Source organism: Hypomesus nipponensis, chromosome 18 (assembly GCF_054491055.1).
Source record: "Hypomesus nipponensis isolate SF chromosome 18, ASM5449105v1, whole genome shotgun sequence".
Lineage (NCBI taxonomy): Eukaryota > Metazoa > Chordata > Actinopteri > Osmeriformes > Osmeridae > Hypomesus > Hypomesus nipponensis.
This window is the reverse complement of record NC_140378.1, coordinates 16932501-16955000: the sequence shown is the minus strand read 5'-3', so window position 1 is coordinate 16955000 and position 22500 is coordinate 16932501. Positions and strand designations below refer to the sequence as shown.

The following is a 22500-nucleotide window of genomic DNA, read 5'->3' as shown; positions in this document are numbered from 1 at the left end:
GCGCCACTTCCTGCTCCAACAGCTTTAGGCGCTCCGTGATGTCTGGCGGCTTCCTGCTCAGGTCCTCGGCATTCTGGGCCTTCGGAGGCCAGAGCAGGTAGAAGGAGCAGAGGAGGAGGAAGATGTTAACACAGCACACCCGACATGCACTCAAACACCTAGATCACACCTGTATCAGAGCTCAATAGTCCTGTTGATCCTTCTGTTGGAGAACCCTCTCACCCTGTCTGTTATCTAGGGGACCGCTATGACGTGAGATGAGAGGAAAGATTTTTTATTTTATTTTTTACGAAGAAGAAACAAACTCGTAGATGTTCAGAACAGAAGGCCACCAAAGCGTATCCCATCCTGTGAAGCCCTGGTGTGACATGCTGAGTCATGTCTCTGCATCTCAGAAACAGTCCTGGGTCAGACATGGCGTTTCTACAGGGTGTGAGCGCAGGACCTCTGCTCAGACTGGTGCTTCAGGGGCTACCTAGGAGAGACCTGACTCAGGCAGAGACAGTCTCTCTCTCCCCACCTCTCCCCTGCTCTCTCGTCTCTCTATCCCTCTCTCATCCCTCCTTCCTCGGACCATTTTTGCACCATCTCTCTCTCTCTCTCTCTCTCTCTCTCTCTCTCTCTCTCTCTCTGAGTTTTCAATGTTTACATTTAATTCCCAGTACTGATTCATTACAAAATTATCGTTTGTCTCTTTTTGGCTCTGATTTTACGAGACCACCAAACAACTTTGTTCTTTTTTCTGAAGCCAAACACCGTGAGGGCAGACATAGCTGCACTGATTGATTCAACTTTTTTTTCTCAGGAAAAAATATCCCAGAGGAAGTATGAAACCTAGAATTATCTCTCCCCCTCTCTTTTGCTCTCTAAACTCTCTAGCTTTCCCCTCCACCTCTCCCTCTCACTCCCTCTGTTCTGTTGGAGAGGCTTGTTGCTTGTTGCAACAGCTGAGGCCACTCACTTAAACATCCTCAACTGAGTTCCACATAAACACGCACGTGAGGTACACACACCCCGACACGCACACAGAGGCTCCCTGTGAGTCGCAGGCACGGAGCCAGTCTTAGGTACAGCCGTGAGCATCCTCCCAGTTCTGTCATTAGACAAACCTCAGAGTCTCCTCAAACGGCTGCTAACTATTACTGTCACTCACTCGCGCGGGCTCGCATCACAAACACGAACAAGGATCATATTCCGAATCCAAAAAACATCGACTCTAATGATAAACAAGACGCACAAGTCAGGCAGTGTCTCCATGGGAATGGTAAAGAGCCACCGGCAAACTGGTGGCCGAACAATAACAACGTTTTTCGAGTACTGAACGTCACGTGACTTCTCCACACATGCCGACTACAATTTAGCTCATGGACGCCATCACAAATCCTGTCTCCCATTTTTGACAGCGGAAAGAGAGACTGAGGGCATGTGTCACTCATTGGACTACATCTGTGTGTCTTTTCGCACATGTTTATGCACATTAATGCGTGTGTGTGTGTGTGTGTGTGTGTGCGTGCGTAAAAGAGTAAGGGATCATACTGTGAAGACCGCAGTGTGTGTGTGTCTGTGTGTGTGTGTGTGGGGGGGGGGGGGGATACAACCCACCTAGGGAGGGCAAATTGAGACGATGTTTACCCTGTCCTTACCCTCTCTACAGCCCCATTACCTCCTCGTATCACACACGCACACACACACATACACACACATACACATGCACACATCAAAACCAATCTGCGCCAACGCAAAACACATTACCGCTAAGTGGACCGGAGTTTGTTATGGCCTTCCAGTGGAAAACAGGCAGAGTATGGAGAGTGGGGCTCCTAAGCCAGAGTCCAGGAGGAATCCAGGCTATTATGACAGCGAGGGGTAAGGCTTGTAAAGATACGGTTACATATATGGTCATAGACATTACTATTATCATTCCTGGAAAATTCTCCCACTTGTAAATATCGCAAATGAGTTAAATGTGTGGGGCCGCCTGGCCGGGCTCGAGGCGGTTCAATCATGTGGCCCGTAGCAAAAAGCCTGTTGTAAGGCTGATAGGGATTGGCTTGAGGGTGAGCTGGTTATCCCCAAGTGCTTAGAAGCAGTGTGAAAGAGAAGTCATGGTCTTTTCTCACTTTCTCTCGACCTCCTCCTCTCTCTCCTTTTCCCTCTTTCCTCCTCAAGTTCTTTCATCTTATTGACTCTTTCTTTCTCTCTCTCCCACTCTTTTCCTCACTAAAACTAACTTAAGATAACATATGAAGCTAGCTTTCTTCTCCTCTTCTCCAAACAGACCAACCCTTCGGCCCCAGAACGGCCCAACACGGAGTCGCAGACACGGAGAGAGAAGGACTGAAAAGAGGAGAGAGAAGAGAATAACAAGCATTCCCGGAGGAAACTGGATGACTGTCTGGTGTGGCGGAGAAGACCACCAGGGTCGATGAAGGTCACGGCAAGTACAACCTATCTGTCTCCTGCTGCTGCAGTCTGATTACAGGCCACGTTCCAGAAGGTTCTCAGGGTTCCTTCTCTCAGCCTGCAGGACGAGGAGAGCAGCCTGGGATGGTGAGTCACACCTAACTGCATCCTGTCGGTACAGGAAGCAGGGGCGGAGCTGTAAACCTCTGATTAGTTCAGCAACCAACCGGCTGTGGAATCTACTAGACCTCCGGGATACAGAGATACTGGCAAGAAGAGGATGATGGAAAGAAACAGGAGGAGGAGCAGGAGGAGGCAATGGGAGAGGAGAAGAAGTCAGTGAAGCTGGAGCAGGAAAAGGAGTAGGACGAGCAGGAGAAGGGGGAGATAGAGAAATGGGAGGAGCAGGAGGGGAAGGAGCAGGAGGAGGAGGAGGAGGAGCAGGAGGGGGAGGAGCAGGAGGAGGATGGGAAGGAGCAGGAGGAGGAGGGGGAGGAGCAGGAGGAGGAGGGGGAGGAGCAGGAGGGAGAGGAGGAGGAGGAGGAGGAGCAGGAGGGGGAGGAGCAGAAGGAGAAGGAGGAGGAGAGGGAGGAGCAGGAGGGGAGGAGCAGGAGGGGAGGAGCAGGAGGAGGAGGGGGTGGAGCAGGAAGAGTAGAAAGAAGAGGAGTGGAAAGAACTGCAGGAGGAGGAGGAGGATAGAGTCAGAAGGGCCCTCACATCTTTATAAACGTTCCCTAACAATGTGGTTAACTCAGTTACACAAACATCCGCAAAGAGAGCATACAAATGGAGAGTCCAGAGAGTGTGTTTGTGTGTCTGTGTATATCCCAAACATCCTTATAGGACACACAAGCAACAATATCCAAAGTGGAAAAAAACTAAACAAGTCCCTTTGCTTTTACCATAATGTTCTTTGGTGTGTTTTACTGGCACTATTCCGGGACCTCATCTCCACCCTCTAGAGAACAGGGTTGGGTGCAACTGTGTGTGTGTGTGTGTGTGTGTGGGACTTTATGATTGTGTGTAAACCTATGTGTGTGTGTATATGTGTGTGTGTGTGTGTGGACCTCAGTGTGTTGTTGGCAGGGGCCAGGTCAGTGTGAACTGAATGTACAGTAATCTCAAACAGTCTGTCAGCTTACCCTTGACCTAGTGTGCATTACAGCTTGCCTCAGAGCCCTTCCATCTCCCTCATCCTGCAGCAGAGCCCACTCACAAATAACATCACACACACACACACACATCGTCCTATATTACACACACAAAGGCAACAACTCACACACAGTACACACACATTCGTACATACTCTTGCTAGCACAGACACACGCACACACAAGGAATTCCTCTCAAACCCAGAACACCAGCAAATTCAAGTTAAAACACTTGCGACACACACTTAAAAATCCCTCCTTTTTATATGTTTACAAAACAGGTCTGATTGCCGGCGCGGTACACAAAATGGGCCAATTAAATCTGCAGTTGAGTGTGCAAACGCCAATCTCCTGCGCACAAAAGAGTCTTTGAGGAGGTGTTCCTTTCATGTGGTGCAAAGTCAACGCTCAACAAGATATCATTTCACAGGAATGAGACATGTGCATTTTTATGAGCGTAAAAAAAGAAAACATTCTCATCAATTGTGACACAGGGCTGAGAGCTCTGCCCTGGCTTGTCCATGCGCAGGGCCTGACAGAACGAGAGAAGGACGGAGGGAGAGAGGGAGAGAGAGAGAGCTGTAAATCATCTTCCCTGAATCCATCCTTGCCATCTCTAAGAAGCCAGTTGTGCGTTTGTCCGGGCAGGCCGTTGACTGGAGAACTTGTGGGGGATTTTTACAGTGGATGTTAACACAGTAACTATAGGCTGCATATACCCTATTACAAGTAGTGCAGCGCAGTTATAAAAGTAAATTCTTCTAATTCTTTTTGCTCAATAAAAAGATGACTATGAAGTGTGATAATGTTGTTTGGAGGTATTCTGGTTGTAAAATTGTTTTGAAAGCACGCTTTGTCACTGGTTCTCTGAGGATATGAATTGAGGTTTTTGCTGATTGGGCTAAACCTCAGTGTGGGGTTTTGAGAACAAGGGGTACACTGTTGAAGTCTGTCATGTTATGGACCATGATGAAGCCTTTATGGGAAGACTTGCGCACATAGATACGTCATACACAGACAGGCACACACACACACACACTCACACGGACACACGTGCACACAGACACACACACACACACTCACACGGACACACGTGCACACAGACACACACACACACACACACTCACACGGACACACGTGCACACAGACACACACACACACACACAGTTTAGCATCCCATTCTCGACCTTCTGCGGCCACAGCTCATCCTTTCTCTCACCCGTCTCCCCATGTCTCCAGACGGCTCTGATCAGGCCTTCATCCATCCCTCATCCATCCCTCATCCCATCCCTCACTCCATCTCATGTCCTCTTTTCCTGTCCATCATCCCCTGTCCATCATCCCCTGCCCCACCCACCCTGCCCCCCCCCACACTGACCTCCCCATCCGGCTTGAGGTTCTGGGTGGCCTTGTGGCTGAGGTTCTGGGCCGTGGTGGTGTTGGTGGAGCTGGTCGGGGGGTGGCTGGGGGCCAGGGTTAGGGGCTGCCCCAGGGACACCACAGGGTGGCTGGGGGCCAGGGTCAGGGGCTGGCCCAGGGATACCAGCCTCTCCTTAAGCTCCAGGTTCTCCTTCCTCATCATCTCCACCTCCTCCATCCTGGACCGGTCCTCCCGCTCTTTCTGCTCTCGCAAGCGCTCTATCACTCGCTCCTGGGAGAGAGAGAGAAAGAGGGGTAGAGAGAGGGGGGGGGGGGAGAAAGAGGGGTGGAGAGAGGGGGGGAGAGAAAGAGGGGTAGAGAGGGAAAGGGAAATACGTGGTGTGTGGAAAAAAAAGAGAAAAAATAAAGTTAGAAGAGTATCTGAATAGAGAGAGAAAAGTGGATGAAGAGGGAAAGTCAGAGAGAGAGAGAGAGAGAGAGAGAGAGAGAGAGAGAGAGAGAGAGAGAGAGAGAGAGAGAGAGAAGGGAGTAATGTTCTTATTATGGCATAAGCCCTCTATCTGGCAGAGAGACGTTCCAACCAAAGATGGCTGCCTAATCCTAACAGCCCCAATCACCACTGGGCAGAAAAGCCTCCTTGTTACCTAGCAACCTCGTCCCCTCGTCTCCTAGACTATTCATAGCTGCCCATTTTTCAGCAGTTGTCCAATCCCATCAGATGTAGCATAACAGAAGTAAAAGGTTGTTATGGGACAAGGCAGTGGCCTGGTTCCAGATACCTGCAGCTTCCTCCAACCAAACGCCAGGTAGTGTGTTCTCGTGTGTGTTCCATTCACGTGTGTGCGGGGGTGTTTGGAGAGTGTGGGTTGCAGCGATTATCTAGGTGTTTATTCAGGTGTTTATGTAGGCGCGGAACGAAGCGAGGCAGCCAGAGTTTACGATGTGGCATCTCCGTGTGATTGGCAGGTTCAGAACCCCCGACGACTGCACAAACACTGTCGCTAACTAGCTCTGGCACAACACTACTATGCCCGGAGAGGAGAAGAGAGGAGGGGAGAAAAAAGGGAGAGGAGAGAAGAAAGACAAACAGCCTCCCACTAATTGCTCTTGTGTGTTTTTCAGTCCAGTAAGAAGCATCACAGAGATGTGTGAAGGGTTTGGGGGGAGAAACCGTGATGGGACGGTAAAAGTTGCGGGTGCGACGCCTCAAGCAGTAGACGTGGGCACTGCCACCGTGCCCCAGGCTGGCGTTCCCAACCACAACACTGTGGGTGGTGCCTGGCCGTCATGCTAGGCTAACGACAGGGTGTGTGATCAGCAACACAGACCAACACATACACACAGATCAAACACACACACACACACACACACACACACAAGCTCTTGTAAACTCATTATACACACCCTACGTCGACCACAGAGGCTGCTGTGCTCGCCAACGTTCTTCATCAGAGGGAGTTCTGGGAGAAATTCATCAGAAGTGGTTTCTGGGTAAGCAGACAGCTCGGACCAACAGAGATCGGACTTTTTATTATGTGATTATCCCGGTCTGCTAGCTGCTAAACAAATTGGCTCAATAAAATGGATTTCTGAGGATATTTCTAAATGCTTGGCGCGGTACCTTTTTCTGGTGTGTGTTGTTGTTTTTACTGTTTTTAGTGTATTAAATTAACCATAATCCAAAGTTGCACTTACCCACAATATTTATGAGGTCTTGCCACAAAGCAAACTGTAAAGTTTACTGAATTTATCCGTATGAATAATTAATTGATTTAATAGATGTTTTTATTGGAACATAAAGCTTGAACATAAAGCCTGCCTGCCTGTCTGCCTGCCTGCCTGCCTGCCTGCCTGCCTGTCTGTCTGTCTGTCTGTCTGTCTGTCTGTCTGTCTGTCTGTCTGCCTGTCTGCTTGCCTGCCTGCCTGCCTGCCTGCCTGCCTGCCTGCCTGCCTGCCTGCCTGCCTGCCTGTCTGCCTGTCTGTCTGTCTGTCTGTCTGTCTGTCTGTCTGCCTGTCTGGCCATCCATCCATCCTTCCATCTATCGGTGGGTCCGTCCGTCCGGATCCACTTACGATGTTTTTATAGCTTCTCTCCTGTCAGTCCCTGACCTGGGTCTGCATCTGGCAGACCAGAGGATCTCAGCCAAGCTAATCACACACACACACACCATGCAGCGCTAACCTCTGGCAGAGTGTTGGAACCAGCAGTCATGTGGGTCGGCTCCAATTAAACTGATCTGCCCTCACAGAGGCCTTGCGGAACCGATCAACTAAAACCCTCTCATTCACTTGATAACGTCTTTATCAAAGACACCCGGTATGCAGTCTGTGCTCTCATTGTGCGTCTCTGACCTAAAGGACCACAGTATGGAGGGTGTTTCATGAGCTCGTGTCGTGTAAGAGGGTTGCGTGCAGCGACAGCTGAGCGGTCGGCCTCACTCCACATCCAGGCTTTTCCGGGAGGAACCGTGACTGGTCCTTGGATGTCTTTGTAAATACGTAAACACCACGATGAAAGCTTTGTATACACTGAGGGGAAACCCCGCCAGTTCAAAGAATACAAAATCTGAAGCCAAACTTGGAAGGGAGAGATTTTCCACCTTAACTGAAAGTGACATGCGGAAGAGGGGTTTCTGGAAAGTCAAGTGTTATTTTTTGTTTTGTTATCGGGGTGAAAATACCATACGTCGACCTTTAGCGAAAAACAGTTACTGGCAAGAAAAGCCGTTAGTGACCCGGGAGGTGATTCATCTTTAGCGGGATAGCGACCACAGCGGGCTAACCCCATAGCGCTGAGGTGAGGCTTTATGGACACCAGCTGTTCTGTAGCAATGGGCAAAAAACAAACACGAGAATGTTTACAGCCAACGCTCTGCGTCCACCTCTTCCACTCACAGTGAGACAGGAAGCGATGGGATTACTGCCCCGTTAGGTCTCGAGAACGGTGGACTGGCCTCGCGTGAGTGAGCGTGTGTGTGTATTTGTATAGATAGCGTGTATGATATCACACTAACACTGAAGTGGACAAATAACCATCCTGTGGTCTCTGCTCAACATGGCCACAGTTCTGTACGTGCATTCAAACAGTCCCCCATATCCCTCCTCTCTCCTCTCTTCCCTCTCCCCCTCTCCCTCTCTCAACCTCTCCATATGCACAGTAGCCAGGGCACAGCCTGACGTCCTGTGCCCCTCACCCGCTCCACTTCCTTTCTTTATCTCCAACTTTCTATTTTCATGCCTCCATCCCTCCTCAAGTCACCTCTCATCCAGTCCTTCCTCCCTCATGGCTGAGTCTGCTACCCACTTCCACCAATCCCTCCATCCTTCCACACTTCCCTTCCACCTCTCCTTTGGTCACGCTATCCATCTCGTCATCCTATCACACAAACCCTCCCTCTCCTCCACCTACACCTCCACCTCTTCCACTTCCTCCTCTCCCTCTCCCTCCCTCTTCCTCCCCCTCCTCCCCTCCCCCTCCTCCTCCTCCTCCTCTTCCTCTTCCTCTTCCTCTTCCTCCGCCTCCCCCTCCTCCTCTCCCTCCTCCTCCTCCTCCCCCTCCCTCTCCTCCCCCTCCCCTCCCTCCCCCTCCTCCCCCTCCCCTTCCTCCCCCTCCTCCTCCCCCTCCCTCTCCTCCCCCTCCCCCTCCCTCTCCCCCTCCTCCCCCTCCCTCCCTCTCCTCCCTCTCCCTCTCCCCCTCCTCCTCCTCCCCTCCCCCTCCTCCCCCTCCCCTTCCTCCCCCTCCTCCCCCTCCCCTCCCCTCCCCCTCCCCTCCCTCCCCCTCCTCCCCCTCCACCTTTTCAGACAGGGCTTCCTCCAGAGTGGTCAGGGCTGTGTCGGTGTTGCTGGAGTCCGTCTGCAGGGACTTGACTCTGTCTCTGAGGCCTGCCAGCTGCTTGTCCTTGTCCTTCATCTGCTCCAACAAGTTCTCTATCTGGAGAGAGGGCAAGAGAGCGAGGGAGAGACATTGAGTATGGGGAAGGAGGAGAGGAAGAGAGGAAGAGAGAGAGATAGGGGTTAGGGTTATAGATAGCCTGGCTGCCAGCCCAACTTCTCCCCGCCCACAAAAAAATTTGGTCGGGAAGTTGGGTCTGGAGGGTCTCGTATTGGGAACAACTACAGAAAACCAGGATCGGGACGGACCAATGAAATTGCCAGGGCGGGCTTTATACGATGATGGACAGATGATCAACAGTAACTTAATCAACAACGTCACGAAAGAGCCCTTGGGTTGAATTCAGTTTCAACAAACAACATATTACGTTGCTCTGATTGGTTGTAGGTCTATCCAATTGAGCGTACAGGCATTTGTTTTACGAGTTTGGTTGAAACACGCCCCGTAGGACGAGACAAAGGGTTAACCTCGCGATGCATCAATTCAAACGTGAAGAGAAGAAACGTTAAAGAAGAGCACCGAGGCCAGCTGAGCTAGCAGCTCTTGTGCAGGATGCACCAGGTCCTCCTCCCAGCACTGGAAACATGAAGCACCTGTTCATAAAGGGGATCTCCTTAAACACCCTACAGTGGGATCATAAAGAAGACCCAGAGTCCAAGGCCCCTACGTCCTGCTTTAAAATGTCTCCATTACCCTCTGGCAAGGCAGATGAAAGAGATGCACTCAGAGATACCATCCAGCCCAGGTGGAGATCTCTCCAGATATGGACGTACAGTCATGAGACGCGGGGATCTGAAGGCTTTATGGAGAGGTGTAAACAAAGAGCGTTTGGGGCTTTAGAAACCTTCCTGAAATCTACTGTGTCTGTTTGGGGTTTGGGGCAGAGGGGTTCACTTGGGTTTCAAACTCAATACGCAAAACCGATTAACTGGTCTAACTGTCTGTTCTTGTGTTGTTGGTGTCTGTCTGTTGGTCTCTCTCTCTCTCTCTCTCTCTCTCTCTCTCTCTCGGTCTCTCTCTCTCTCTCTCTCTCTCTCTCTCTCTCTCTCTCTCTCTCTCTCTCTCTCTCTCTCTCTCTCTCTCTCTCTCTCTCTCTCTCTCTCTCTCTCTCTCTCTCTCTCTCTCTCTCTCTCTCTCTCTCTCTCTCTCGGTCTCTCTCTCGGTCTCTCTCTCGGTCTCTCTCTCTCTCTCTTTCTCGCTCTCTCTCTCTCTCTCACCTTATGTCTATACACCCCTAGTGTACAGAACAACCTTTGCAGTTGTACAGTACTTATCTGATGAAAGTTTATAACAATGTTCCCTTTTCCAAGTAGCAACCACTCACTGATGCATCTGGGATTGTTGCATTCACACACGCGCGCACACACACACACACACACACACAGCTAGTAACACCAAGTGAAAAAGCCAAAAGAAAGGAACATTGTCATAAGTTACAAACATGTGATTACAGTGTTCAGACAATCTGTTTTACATTGAGGCTAGGCGGCATGCTGTGAGCTATTAACAAATAACAGATCTGATCATTCATGTTCCATTTCACCAGGGTTTTGAGGGCATATGCAGTGCACACAAAGACACACGCATGCACAATGTGACATACACACAAACACATACACACACACAAAGACACACGCATACACAATGTGACATACACACAAACACATACACACACACAGCCAAGAACACACAGGAGACAACAAATGAACAGAAGAAAGCCTTCAGGACTCAGAGCAGGGCCTCAGTCTGTCAGACAGTGAAACCACAGCAGCCCCAGATCCCTGGCAGCGATGCAGCCCTGCCGAGGGGAGAGCGTCCAGGCTGGATTCCAGTCATGGGTACATGGCTAGATAATGACCAAATCTCCACAGTCATTTTACAAATGAATCCAATTAGCGGCCCATGCTGTTGTGTTCACTTCCCCCGAGGTCCTGGAGGGAGGCTCTGGGGCGGCCATCTTGTTTGGATCTTAGGAGGGAAAGTGGTGAGAAGGAGAGTGGGAAAAAGGAGTCATCTTGATAGGCTAATGGGGGGCGATTACGCCACCCAGCCGAGGGCCCTGATAGGTTGCTCCGTGGAGCGATCTGCAGAGCGATAGGAGAGCGAAGCCCGAGGGCATGATGGGAAAGTTTCACGCCGCCACTAGCTTACCCTATCACACATGGGTCATAGGGGATACATCCACTGTGTGTGTGTGTACAGTATGCATGCGTGTATTTGCATTTTCGTGTATATGTGTATAGTATGTGTGTGTGTGTATATTGTATGTGCTTGTATACTGTATGTGTGTGTGTGTGTGTGTAAAATGTTCCAGATAGGGGGTCAATACAGTTATCCAGTGCCTGCTTCGGTGGCTCATAACACATAACACTACCGATGTGCTTAAACAAGTGTGGCATCAGATCAACAAACAAACACTCACAAACAACAAGTTTGGGTTCTAGAAGTGTAGTGTGTTTGTTTGAGGCTAGCTATGCCTTGTTTCACCTCCTTTACACAGCCAGGCAGGCACATACACACACACTCACACACACACACTCACACACACACACTCACACACACACACACACACACACACACATCCCTGTAGACTCCACAGAGCCCTATTTCAGGTCAAATTGACCACATCGCCCCTGGTCTTAGATAAATGATTATATTCTTCACCAGGCTGAGTTTGCTTTGGCCTGGCCGCACAAAATAACAACCCCCTGACGAAACATTTAGCCTCGCCGCGCGGCCTTCCATGAAATCACGCAGAAAAACGTTCGGCACGACGTGAACCTTGAACCCTGGGGGATGAGGAGTGGTCACGTGACTCACGGATATGGGAACGAGGGTGAGGAATTCTGATTCCTGAAATTCTAGAGCTCGACACACTCGCAGTTCCCGCCAGCAGAAGGCCTCCGATTGGACGAAGCCGTCGGGGGGCCCCTCGGATATCAGCGCTGTCGACACGTGCACGGCGGTTTACAGTAGCTACAAACAAACAGAGACATCTTAACATACACCCTGCTGTCACAGCCGACGCACTGATCCACCTGCCAACTCAGCAATAAGGAGAGATAGAGGACATAGCCGTGTGTACACAAATACTGTCGACACACACACACACACACACACACACACAGCTCCGTGGTCCTGTAGACCACCAAGTGATGTTCTCCCACGGTGCCCCCACCAGACTGAGTGATGGGCGCTGTGTAAACACCCGGGCCCTCGTCTCTGTCCCCGCCCACACAGCGGCCCCACCACTGTTTACTGCCATCTTGTTTTGACTGTGATAACTTTATCGACACAGTGATAGGAGGCAGGGACAAGTCCCCCTCTGCACGGGGATTGATGATTCCAACTTGACCCCTGACCCTCGATTTGCATCCTCGTATCTCCATCTGGTGAAGCCTCCCGCCCTACGATGTGCTGCTGACGCTGGAGCTGTGCCGAGAAATGTTGTGTGCGTGTGTGCGATTGTGTGTGTGTGTTTGAGACTTGAGTCTTTCTGTCTCGGTCTGTCTGTACCTCCTCTCCATCTTCCACAACCTCATGACATCAGGTCATGTTTTCGGTGGACATTTTTGTCTGTTTTCTATGTTTGAACACAGGTTGAAAAAAAAATGATGCTATTCTGGAACAATATCTCTCAGGGTGTTTTTTGCATTGAGATTATAGAGAGTTTATAGCTGTTCTATTGTAATAGGAGAACTTTGTCTGAAACAGTAACAGGCTTTGGTTCTGGTGAATTCTTGATGTAAAACAAGCTTGGGACCAGAACCACAAACCCAGATGACCCGTCTGTGTTCCATCCAAAACGAGAGGAACTGGAACCGGTTCCACATCCTCAGAAAACGTTTCTGCAGAACACAAAGGAACCCTGAGCGAAGCGTGACATTCATTTGTATTTTTAAAACTATTTTGGACCAATAAAAAACCCCAAACGATAATTGGTCTTTTTTGAAAGGCAATCCATTTCTTGAAGCTTGTCATCGCCTCTGGAAATACGACAAAGACAGTTGTAAAAACGCTGTCGTTGCCTGGGGAAGAATGCTGACACACACACACACACACACAAACACAAACACACGCACACACACACTGCTACAACAACCGCAAACTCAACAATGCAGTAACGGCGTGTTCTGTTCTTGAGGGTAACTAGGTCAGACTTCTTAAGTTTAGTTTGTAAGACTTTACATGAGGTCGTACAAACGACACAATAACATTCAGCACTGAACCATCACCAACATCCAAGCACGGTCCAGTCCACACCTTCAATAATCTTGGTTTGTCTTGGTTTGGTTTCTCTGTCTTTGCTTATCTGTGTCTGTCTGTCTCTCTCTTTCTTTTGATTTGCCACAACGTGCTTCCTATCTGTGTTGTGATAAAACACTGAGATGTGTCTACCTGACTGAACTGTGACAGCTGGGTTGGCTCTGTTCTCCTCCTCCTCTCCCCCTCACTTCTTCCTCCTCCTCCTCCTCCTCCTCCTCCTCCCCCCCTCACCTCTTCCTCCTCCTCTCCCCCTCGCCTCCTTCTCTTCCTGCCCCATGGCTGCTTATTCAAACTGCACTCATCGTGAAGTACCTCTTGATCTTTCTATTTCACTCTCTCACTGTTTCTCTCTGCTCTCGTTGACACACTCACTAAAGCATGAGAAGCAAAAGAGAACAGGCCAAGCCGTCCAGGGAATCACAAAAGCTGTGAGCTGTCGCCCTCCTGTGGCCTGATGTCGCCACTGCATGTGGAATGTCTGTCCCAACAGTACAGAGAGTTTCCCTGAGAAACCAAAGGTCACAGTCACCTGCAGGCCTGGAATATCACCATCCATTGATCCATCCATCCCTCCATCCCTCCATCCCTGTCTCTCTCTCTCCCTCTATCTCACAACCTAAACTGATCTCTAGGAGACTAGCTAGCACTTTCAATTCATGAAATAACCTGTGTATGCATGAGGTCAGGGAGCAGAAAGGAGATTAAGCCATAAACTAGGTATGGGGGATGACCCGGGCCCCCTGGGCCCCCTGGGCCCCCTGGCCCCCCTGGCCCCCCGCCCCCCTTTAGCTGACCTGTCTGATGTCACGCTCTTTGGCCGGAGAACTCGTTATTCATCGGTTATCGACCGGAACGACAGAGTGAGCATGACATCAGAAGATGAGTGGTGCCCGGGAGACCGGGGGAGTGAGGGGGGGGGGGGGGATGTGAGGGATGATCAACACTAGCATGATCAACGCCATTCTTTCTCAAGGTTGAACACTGATTAATATCGATACACAGAAAGACTATTTTCGGCGGAGGTCTTTGTTCCCAGCCTAAAACTCCAGTCTGTTTGATTCGAGAGAACGTGTCCTAGGAAAGAAGGTCATTACTGTCAACAAACTGTGTATTGAAATTATACACTCAGACGTTGATGTCTCTTTATTGGACATACTGCAATAGGTGGACTGAGACTCACTGTGGAAGAAACGCGTGTGTCATGCACAACTGTGTGTGTGCGTGTCTTAGCAGGTGTCAGAGTGCACGCACTTGAGGGAGTGTGTGTGTGTGTGTGTGTGTCTACGTGCTAGTGTGAGAGTTGAGTGTGTCTCCGTATTTGTGCGTATTTGTGCAGCATGTATATGAGTGTGTTAGTGAGTATGCATGTATGTGTATATGTTTGTGTGTTTGTGTGTGTGTGTGTGTGTGTGTATGTATGTGTGTGTATCTCTGAGTCAGGGCCTGTGTCAGTGAACAGCATGTCTGTACCTGCGCTCGCGTGCCTACGACTCCGCCCTTCCGCCCCTCGCCCGCCTTTCGGCGCCAAACCGCCGATGCCCTCCAACCGAAAATGGAGCTCCTCTCTGACAGCACACAGTGTTGCCATGCCAGCGCTTCGAGAACTCTACGACCACAGAGGCACGGAAAAAGAGCGGCCCGATTTGGGGAGGCAGAATTTTCTACGGGTTTCAGTCCGATTAGGAGCTGGTTCTGTGAGGCCCCTCCGTAGCTTCCTCCAGCACGACTGACTTTCTCTGGTGACCCCTATGTTTAGAAACACAAAGGCTTTCTCTGTCTGTACACATGCACACACACACACACACTCCCTACCCTTTACCCAGACAGACCAACCCAGTCCTATCCCCTGTTTGAATGGCCTCTGTTCCTTCTTTAACATATGGACATATTCTGAACATACTACTGGTCCCTGAGGGACACACACACACACACACAGACACACACACACACAGGCTCAGATCATTATCAGAGATGTTGGGGGATTTTCAAGAGGGTAGGGGGGCTCTCACACATGACATGCAGACTTCCACCCCCTTCTTACCCCCCCCCCCCCCCCCCCCCCGCCACCCCAACACACACACCCTCCTTTACCCACCCCAAACCCAATACACACAGACATTCCTCCATAACCCTATTTATACAAGGACCCTCCACTGCATTTTTGCACATCAATTAGACACACACACATGCACAGACACATAGACACACACGTACACACACACACACACACAAGCCTGAGAATACGAATACAGACAAAGAAGCCACACGAATCCTTTCTGAACTGATAAGACACTGAGTGTGTGTTCCAGTTACTTCTGCGTGCATGAGTGTGTATCAGTGAGTGTGTGCGTCTCAGTTTTGGTCTGTTTGCTCCTGCGTGTGTGTGTGTGTGTGTGTGTCAGTGTGTGTGTGTCAGTGTGTGTGTGTGTGTGTGTGTAGTCTGGTTATGTTGATCTATGTCCATCCTCTTTAAGCTCAAGGCCCTATCTCTGCCCCCACGGCTGCGGAATGCTGCAGTGATTGCTGGGTAATTACCCCGACGCTTTCTTCCTTCGCTCCCAGCACCATTAGTATTAATTCTCCTTCTTTTTCTTCTTTTCTAAAAGAGCAAGGGATTGCCAGGGCTTTGATCCACAGGGACTGGAAGAAAAGGAAAGTCACTGGGGCCACCCACAGCTGGGACCACAGCTGCTCTGTGTCTGCATCCGTCTGAGTTCAGCCCTCTCTCTCTCTCTCTCTCTCTCTCTCTCTCTCTCTCTCTCTCTCTCTCTCTCTCTCTCTCTCTCTCTCTCTCTCTCTCTCTCTCTCTCTCTCTGTCTCTCTCTCTCTCTCTCTCTCTCTCCCCTCTCTCTCTCTCCCTCCCTCCCTCCCTCCCTCCCTATCTGTCTGTCTGTCTCTCTCTATATATAAATATATGGTTATTGTTTCTCTCCATCTCTCTCTGTGAATATATCTTTCTCCCCTTCTCCCTCTCTTTCTCCCCTCTCCCTCTCGTTCTCCCCCCTCTCTCTTTCTCCCCTCTCTCTCTTTCTCCCAACGCAGCTCGTCACCCTGCTCCCCAGAGCCCCCAGGTCAGAGAGGGACCTGCGACATGGACCCCAAAGCTCTGGAAGGACCACACTTACAGAGAGGACTACAACTATGGAGGAGACCCAGGTAAAGAAGCACTGCAGTTATGTAAGACTACAAGTATGGGGGACTGCTTTGGGTTGGAGTTCAAAGGTACAGAGTTTTTTATTCCTATCCTTGCCTACAGCTAAAACCCCAAAGGGCATGTGGACTCTGAAGGTTTTCCTCGTCAAGCCAGTCAGACAGATGACTGGAGTCTGTACTTAAAGACCTGGGTTACCTCATAGCGATTGTGAAGCATGGCTGCAATCACACAGCCTTTGAGTGGTCACCATTAACCCTGGCTGATTGCTGATAAGACCCCTCCCTTATCTCCCCGCACATCGTCAGCTCTCTGATTGGTCAGATGGAGATGGTTAGGATGAAAGTGAGAGAGGCATGGTGCTGGACGACACCAGCTCATCTATTGGAGGACTGTGAGCCCACGCCACGGCAACCATCCCTCTCCCCAAACATGTGGTCCTTCACCCTGACGTCCCTGCAACTTCCTGGCAACGTCATCACTTCCTGCCCAGGCAATAAGCACGGAGGTTTGTCATTGGACATGGGCCTGCAGTTGAGGACAGGTGACATGGAGAACACACTGAGGAGGGCCTGGCACATGCATCTACCTACAGTGTCTGTCCGGCCTTCCAGCATTCTATCCTTTTTTTCCTTTTCTTTCATTCCCTCATCCTCACGTCAATCTTTTTTTTCGCTCTCTTTCTACATATGCTAAGAAGGTATTTTAGTTATTTTAGTTCAAATCTTCCATACACAGCCAACCAGAAACAGGTATTTCCTGCCTGGAAAGAGATGTATTTATCACTGTAAAATAAGCCACTTACCAAAACCCACTCGACTAAAGCAGTACTACCAATGCTGGATAAATATTTTCCTGTCTGACAACAGCAACATTTCACATACCCATCCATATGTATTAGGCTCAACACTGACAGGACTGTACTGGGACTGGGGACTCTGGTGGATGGAGAGATCAAGGAGAGAGGAGGGCGGAGAGATGGGGAGAAGAAGAGAGAGAGAGAGAGAGAGGGGGAGAGGGAGAGAGAGAGAGAGAGAGAGAGAGAGGGGGAGAGGGAGAGTGAGAGAGAGAGCGAGGGAGAGGGAGAGGGAGAGGGAGAGAGAGAGAGAGAGAGAGAGAGAGAGAGAGAGAGAGAGAGAGAGAGCGAGGGAGAGGGAGAGGGAGAGGGAGAAGGAGAGGGAGAGAGAGAGCGAGGGCGAGGGAGAGGGAGAGAGAGAGAGAGAGAGAGAGAGAGAGAGAGAGCGAGAGAGAAAGAGAGAGAGAGAGAGAGAGAGAGAGAGAGAGAGAGAGAGAGAGAGATGAGGATAATAGAAAGGTACTCTAATGTTGCTGAGCAGTTGGTGGGTGAAGTTCTGAAGGGCTTTCCTGCAGTTGACTCGTTAGGTGTCTGGTGGGTTAGGGAGGAAGTTAGGGATTGACAACGCTCGTTTTATTACGTAACTTCACACCAGACCAAAGCAAGCGAGCGGGGACAGAGGGACACAGTCGAGATAGAGACACAATCCCAGGAGGCAGTCTGTTCCATCTGGTAGACACGAAGCAAACCCACACAGTGAGCTCTGTGTGTGTACCAACACTTCCACCGCACAGGTCAGACCCAACCAAACAAATATTTCTGTACTAGCAGTGGTAGCTACTATAGAGGGGAATCTGATAGGGGATACTATACTTCCAAAGACTGCTCTCTGCTCAGCATGAATATGGATGGAAATAAAAGCCACAATGTTTGAACATGAATAACACATGCATGCCAAAACCCCAAACCACAACTCACTAGTTGTGTCTCTCCTGCACCCTACACACCCCCCCCCCCTCCTATCCCCCAAAATAACCCAAATGAACAAATAAATAAATAAATGAATCATTATGCATTGGTCATGGTTTTGAAAGCCAGGGGTTGAACAGAGCCTCCACTGTTGTGATTTCTGCTACGTCAGATTGAAACGCTCACACAGGTCGCTGACACGCACTCTCCACGTGACACAACGGCCATTTTCTGGGAGCCATCGAGCCTTTAGAGATTGGGATCACTCTGTGGACCCAAAGTCAAGCTAGGACATCATGGACAGGCTGGCTATGGAGACCGTCTACCGTGTAAACTGTGTTGAGGCAAATGGTAACACACACACACACACACACACAAGCACACACACACACATTCACACTGATGTGCAGGCATAGGACATAAGTTAAGATAATCACTATCATTTAATGTTATATATATCGTCTAATAACTTTTTAATGGAGTGTCACAATCACATAAATTGATTTTCTAACGTGAAATGTTAGATTTCATGGCATGACTGATTGAGAGTATTCATTCTCAGTTTTAAAAGCTTTGCTATGGGAGCAGTGTCTTAACTTCTAACATGTTCCATTTGTCTTTCTCTCCCTTTTCTGTTTCAGTTGGTACCCAGCCACACCAACAGGCACACACACTCAACGTGCCAACAACAAGCTAGCTAACTGCAGACAACAATCGAAAGAAATGTCTGTATAATGCATGTATTTAATCTGATATATATATATATATATATATATATATATATATGTATGACCATTTTCAAGAAACATAATGTCCATGTGGTCGAGCAAAAACTCCATTTTTGTACAGCCCAGTCCAATAATATCCAATAATATAATGCGCTCAGATCTATCAATGTGTTTTTCCTCTTAAATCACCAGACTGAGAAAAAAAAGAAGATCTTGCTGTTCTTTTATGACTCCACCGGTCAGGGACAGCTCTGTACAGATGCTCTCACCCAGACACGGCCTCACACACACACACACACACACACACACGCACACACACACTCGCACGCACGGCTTGTCATCACACCGTGCCATCACCGCCACACGCTCTGGGTGGGCGTGTGGGCCTGGTCGTCTCCAGGGATACGACAGAGCCTGACGCTCCTACAAACAGATGCATCATCTCCCTGACACTTATTTAGGAGGATGTGTGTGTGTGTGTGTGGGCGTGTTTGAGTGTGTGTCTGTCTGTGTGTGTGTGTGTGAGCGTGTGTGGGCGTGCGTGCGTGCGTGCGTGTTCGCCCACACATGAACAAGTGACCGTGTGTGTACGTGCAAGTGCATTCTTATTTTCCTGAACCTCTGTGTGTGTGTGTGTGTGTGTGTGTGTGTGTGTGTGTGTGTGTATCTGGTATAGATATTGACTGTCTCAGTGGGAGGACACCTACTCAGTGACTTACAGGCCTGAGGCCTGACTTCTAGAGGGCTCAGAGATGGAGCAATCAGCCAACACCAGAGTAGAGCAGAGCACAGTAGAGTACAGTAGAGTACAGTAGAGTACAGTAGAGTACAGTAGAGTACAGTAGAGTACAGTAGAGTACAGTAGAGTACAGTAGAGTACAGTAGAGTACAGTAGAGTACAGTAGAGTACAGTAGAGTACAGTAGAGTACAGTAGAGTACAGTAGAGTACAGTAGAGTATAGTAGAGTACAGTAGAGTACAGTAGAGTATAGTAGAGTCGTCATCAAGTACTCATCAATGGTTCAAACTTTTTAAAAATATTTTGTTGTCGTGTTGAGTGTTTTAAAGGTACGTTATGGATGAGACAGAGGGAGTCAGCGATGTTGACACGACTGAGATTCGAGACATTCCTGATTATCCGTGGCCATAATGAGAGAGATGTTCGAAATTGTCGGTGTCAAAAAGGCAGCACTTCAACTCCACTTCAAGACCAGAGTCTTTTTAAACATATCTGGACTTCTACTTGGTTGCGTGTACTTTTGCCTCCTCTGACTACTGCTGGCACAGGTCTGGGATCGGCTCACTCGTCCACAGTCATAAATCCACCTATTTGTAAGGGCTCGTAAAACAGACATCAGATCAGTGTAGGCAGGTAATCCAACCCTGCTCCAGCTACCCTACAAGTCCAAACTAAGCTTGTCTACAAGGACACACTAGAACATGCTCTCTGCAGTGGCACATTAATAGACACACCAAACACACACACACACACACACAGCTATGACTTAACAACCTGAGAGCCAGGGAGGAAACTGGAAGGTTGACTCCAGTCTTTCCCCTGGCCCCTCCCCCTGGGGACCCCGCTGTAAGTTATAGCCCTCAAGGACTCCTGGGAAACAGGAAGCTTGGTAAACCAATCAGAGCACGGCACTGGAGCTTAGGGTTTGCTATGGGAGTAACGTGAGGGAACGCCTGGTACTGTAAATCTGACTGGACCTCGGCCTGCTTCTGCACCCAGAAGCATCTACAGAAGCACCTCCAGCTCCAGGAAGTCGTGCACAGCCTGCTGCTATTCATCCACTGCTAAAACATCTCCTGTTCTATTCATGTAGACTTTTTTTCAGATAATCTCGAATTGTGACCTGTCGGGTGGATCTTGCTTTAGAGTTTAGGTGGGTAGGGAAATGTTAGTCAAATGTTTAGATACGAACACACACTTAAACAGGAACACACCCTCTCCCTCTCTCCCTCTCTCCCTCTCTCTCTCTCTCTCTCTCTCTCTCTCTCTCTCTCTCTCTCTCTCTCTCTCTCTCTCCAGGTGCAGATTGAAGAGGAAGCCCAGCAAATTACAGTCTGGAAAAAAGCACCTACCCCCAGGAGAGGTAGTCAGTCACCGTGAGAACAGCCTGGATGCTTTTCCACACACACACACACACACACCTCCATACTACACGCACATACACACACATATCCACACAGGCATGCACACACACTTCTAGAGAAGGAGAAAGAGAGAGAGAGAGAGAGAGAGAGAGTATGGATTGAAAGAGAGAGTCTTCTCTTGATGAGAGACAACAGCTCATTAAGCACCACCTGGGAGGGAAGCTAAAGGTCAACTTTAATGACAATGACCCCAGAATCTGCACCTACTCAAAAAACTCAGAACACACACTCACACACACACACACACTTATACCCTATATAAAGCATATACATAATTACATGTGTATACCTTTACTCCACACACACTCACTCACTCACTCGCACTGTGAGAGTGCCTACTGCTATTACGGTATATGAACTCCAAGCCTCTTCATTAAACACAGCAAGGGAGGATAGAGGTCTCATTTAAAGACTAGAGAGAGAGTAGAGAAGGACCTTTACATGTGTGTGTGTGTGTGTGTGTGTGTGTAATTGGTCCATAGGGGCTGGGGTTACACACACACCACAGGTGGGCGGGGGGCCGTCTGAGGGAGTTAACCTTCTAAAAGTCATTAAGGCATCTGAAGCCTAGTGTGTGTGTGTGTGTGTGTGTGTGTGTGTGTGTGTGTGTGAGTGAGTGAGTGTGTTTCCATGAATGATATATGGGTGAGGCAAGAGCTCTACTCTGACACTGCAGTGAGTAACCCAACACACAGTCACTCCCACACGCTCAGTGTGTCACACACCTTCTTCTGCAGCACGGTGACCTTCCTCTCTTTGACGTCCAGCATATCCTTCATGTCTCGGATCTCCCCGGCCAGCGTGCTCTTCTCCTCCGTCACCTCCTGCAGCAGCTTGGTCTTCTTGGTGAGGAACGCCTCCTTCTCCTCCAGACGCACCCGCAACGCGTCCACCTGACACACACACACACACGGTACGCACACACACATCAGCACGTCATATACACACAACACACGCAGAGATAAAGAGGAAGACCGGAGGTCAGGCATATAGTACCCAGCCTTCATGGTACACAGCACATCCACTAGTACTGCCCCAACCACCAGACACTACAAGAGACAACATGGACCTTTAGCTCAGTAAGTTAATACAGTCTCCGGTTTTCTGTCCCCTGTTCATCTATATCCACCTGTTTCTGCGTGTTGGAAGTGTCATCCACCGCCCCTTCTTCTCCTCCCCCCCCTCTCCCCCCCCTCTTCCTCCCTCCCTCCCCCCCTCCCTCCCCCTCCTCCCTCCAGTGCTGCACTGAACTCCAGCCAATCCCGCATCAGCACTGGTAGAGGCCGCTGTGTGTGGAGCCATAAAGGAGAGTTAGGGGCGAGATGGTTCCAGGGGTTGTTCTGGGGGATGTATGAGTGGTTGTGTCACACCAACGGAGGCTGCTTGGCTGTATATCAGCCGCCCAGGACACCTCAGAGTCACACTCTGAACCCTGCTGGCTCTGGGAGGCCATGTTACAGTCATCTGAGCTCACTCCACGGGCTGTTATTGGACATTTATCACGGCTCTAACACGTTGCCTGGCTTGACACGACGCGCACACTCACACACACACACACACACACTCACACTCACACACACACATTAGCTGGCCGTCAAATA

General features: G+C 49.7%; 1 protein-coding gene across 1 annotated transcript in view; it reads right to left on the bottom strand.

Annotated features, from left to right (window-relative positions):
- The window catches only part of LOC146252470 (ERC protein 2-like), a 135315-nt gene that overhangs the window by 83533 nt on the left and 29282 nt on the right, over positions 1 to 22500 (bottom strand). Inside the window, exons 8-11 of the mRNA XM_084679053.1 lie at positions 21625 to 21792; positions 8728 to 8865; positions 4933 to 5205; positions 1 to 79 (exon numbers count right to left, since the gene is read on the bottom strand). The exon at positions 1 to 79 is cut by the window's left edge and continues 115 nt beyond it. Of these exons, the coding sequence (XP_084535179.1) occupies positions 1 to 79; positions 4933 to 5205; positions 8728 to 8865; positions 21625 to 21792 (658 nt within the window). The remainder of the gene's footprint in view (positions 80 to 4932; positions 5206 to 8727; positions 8866 to 21624; positions 21793 to 22500) is intronic.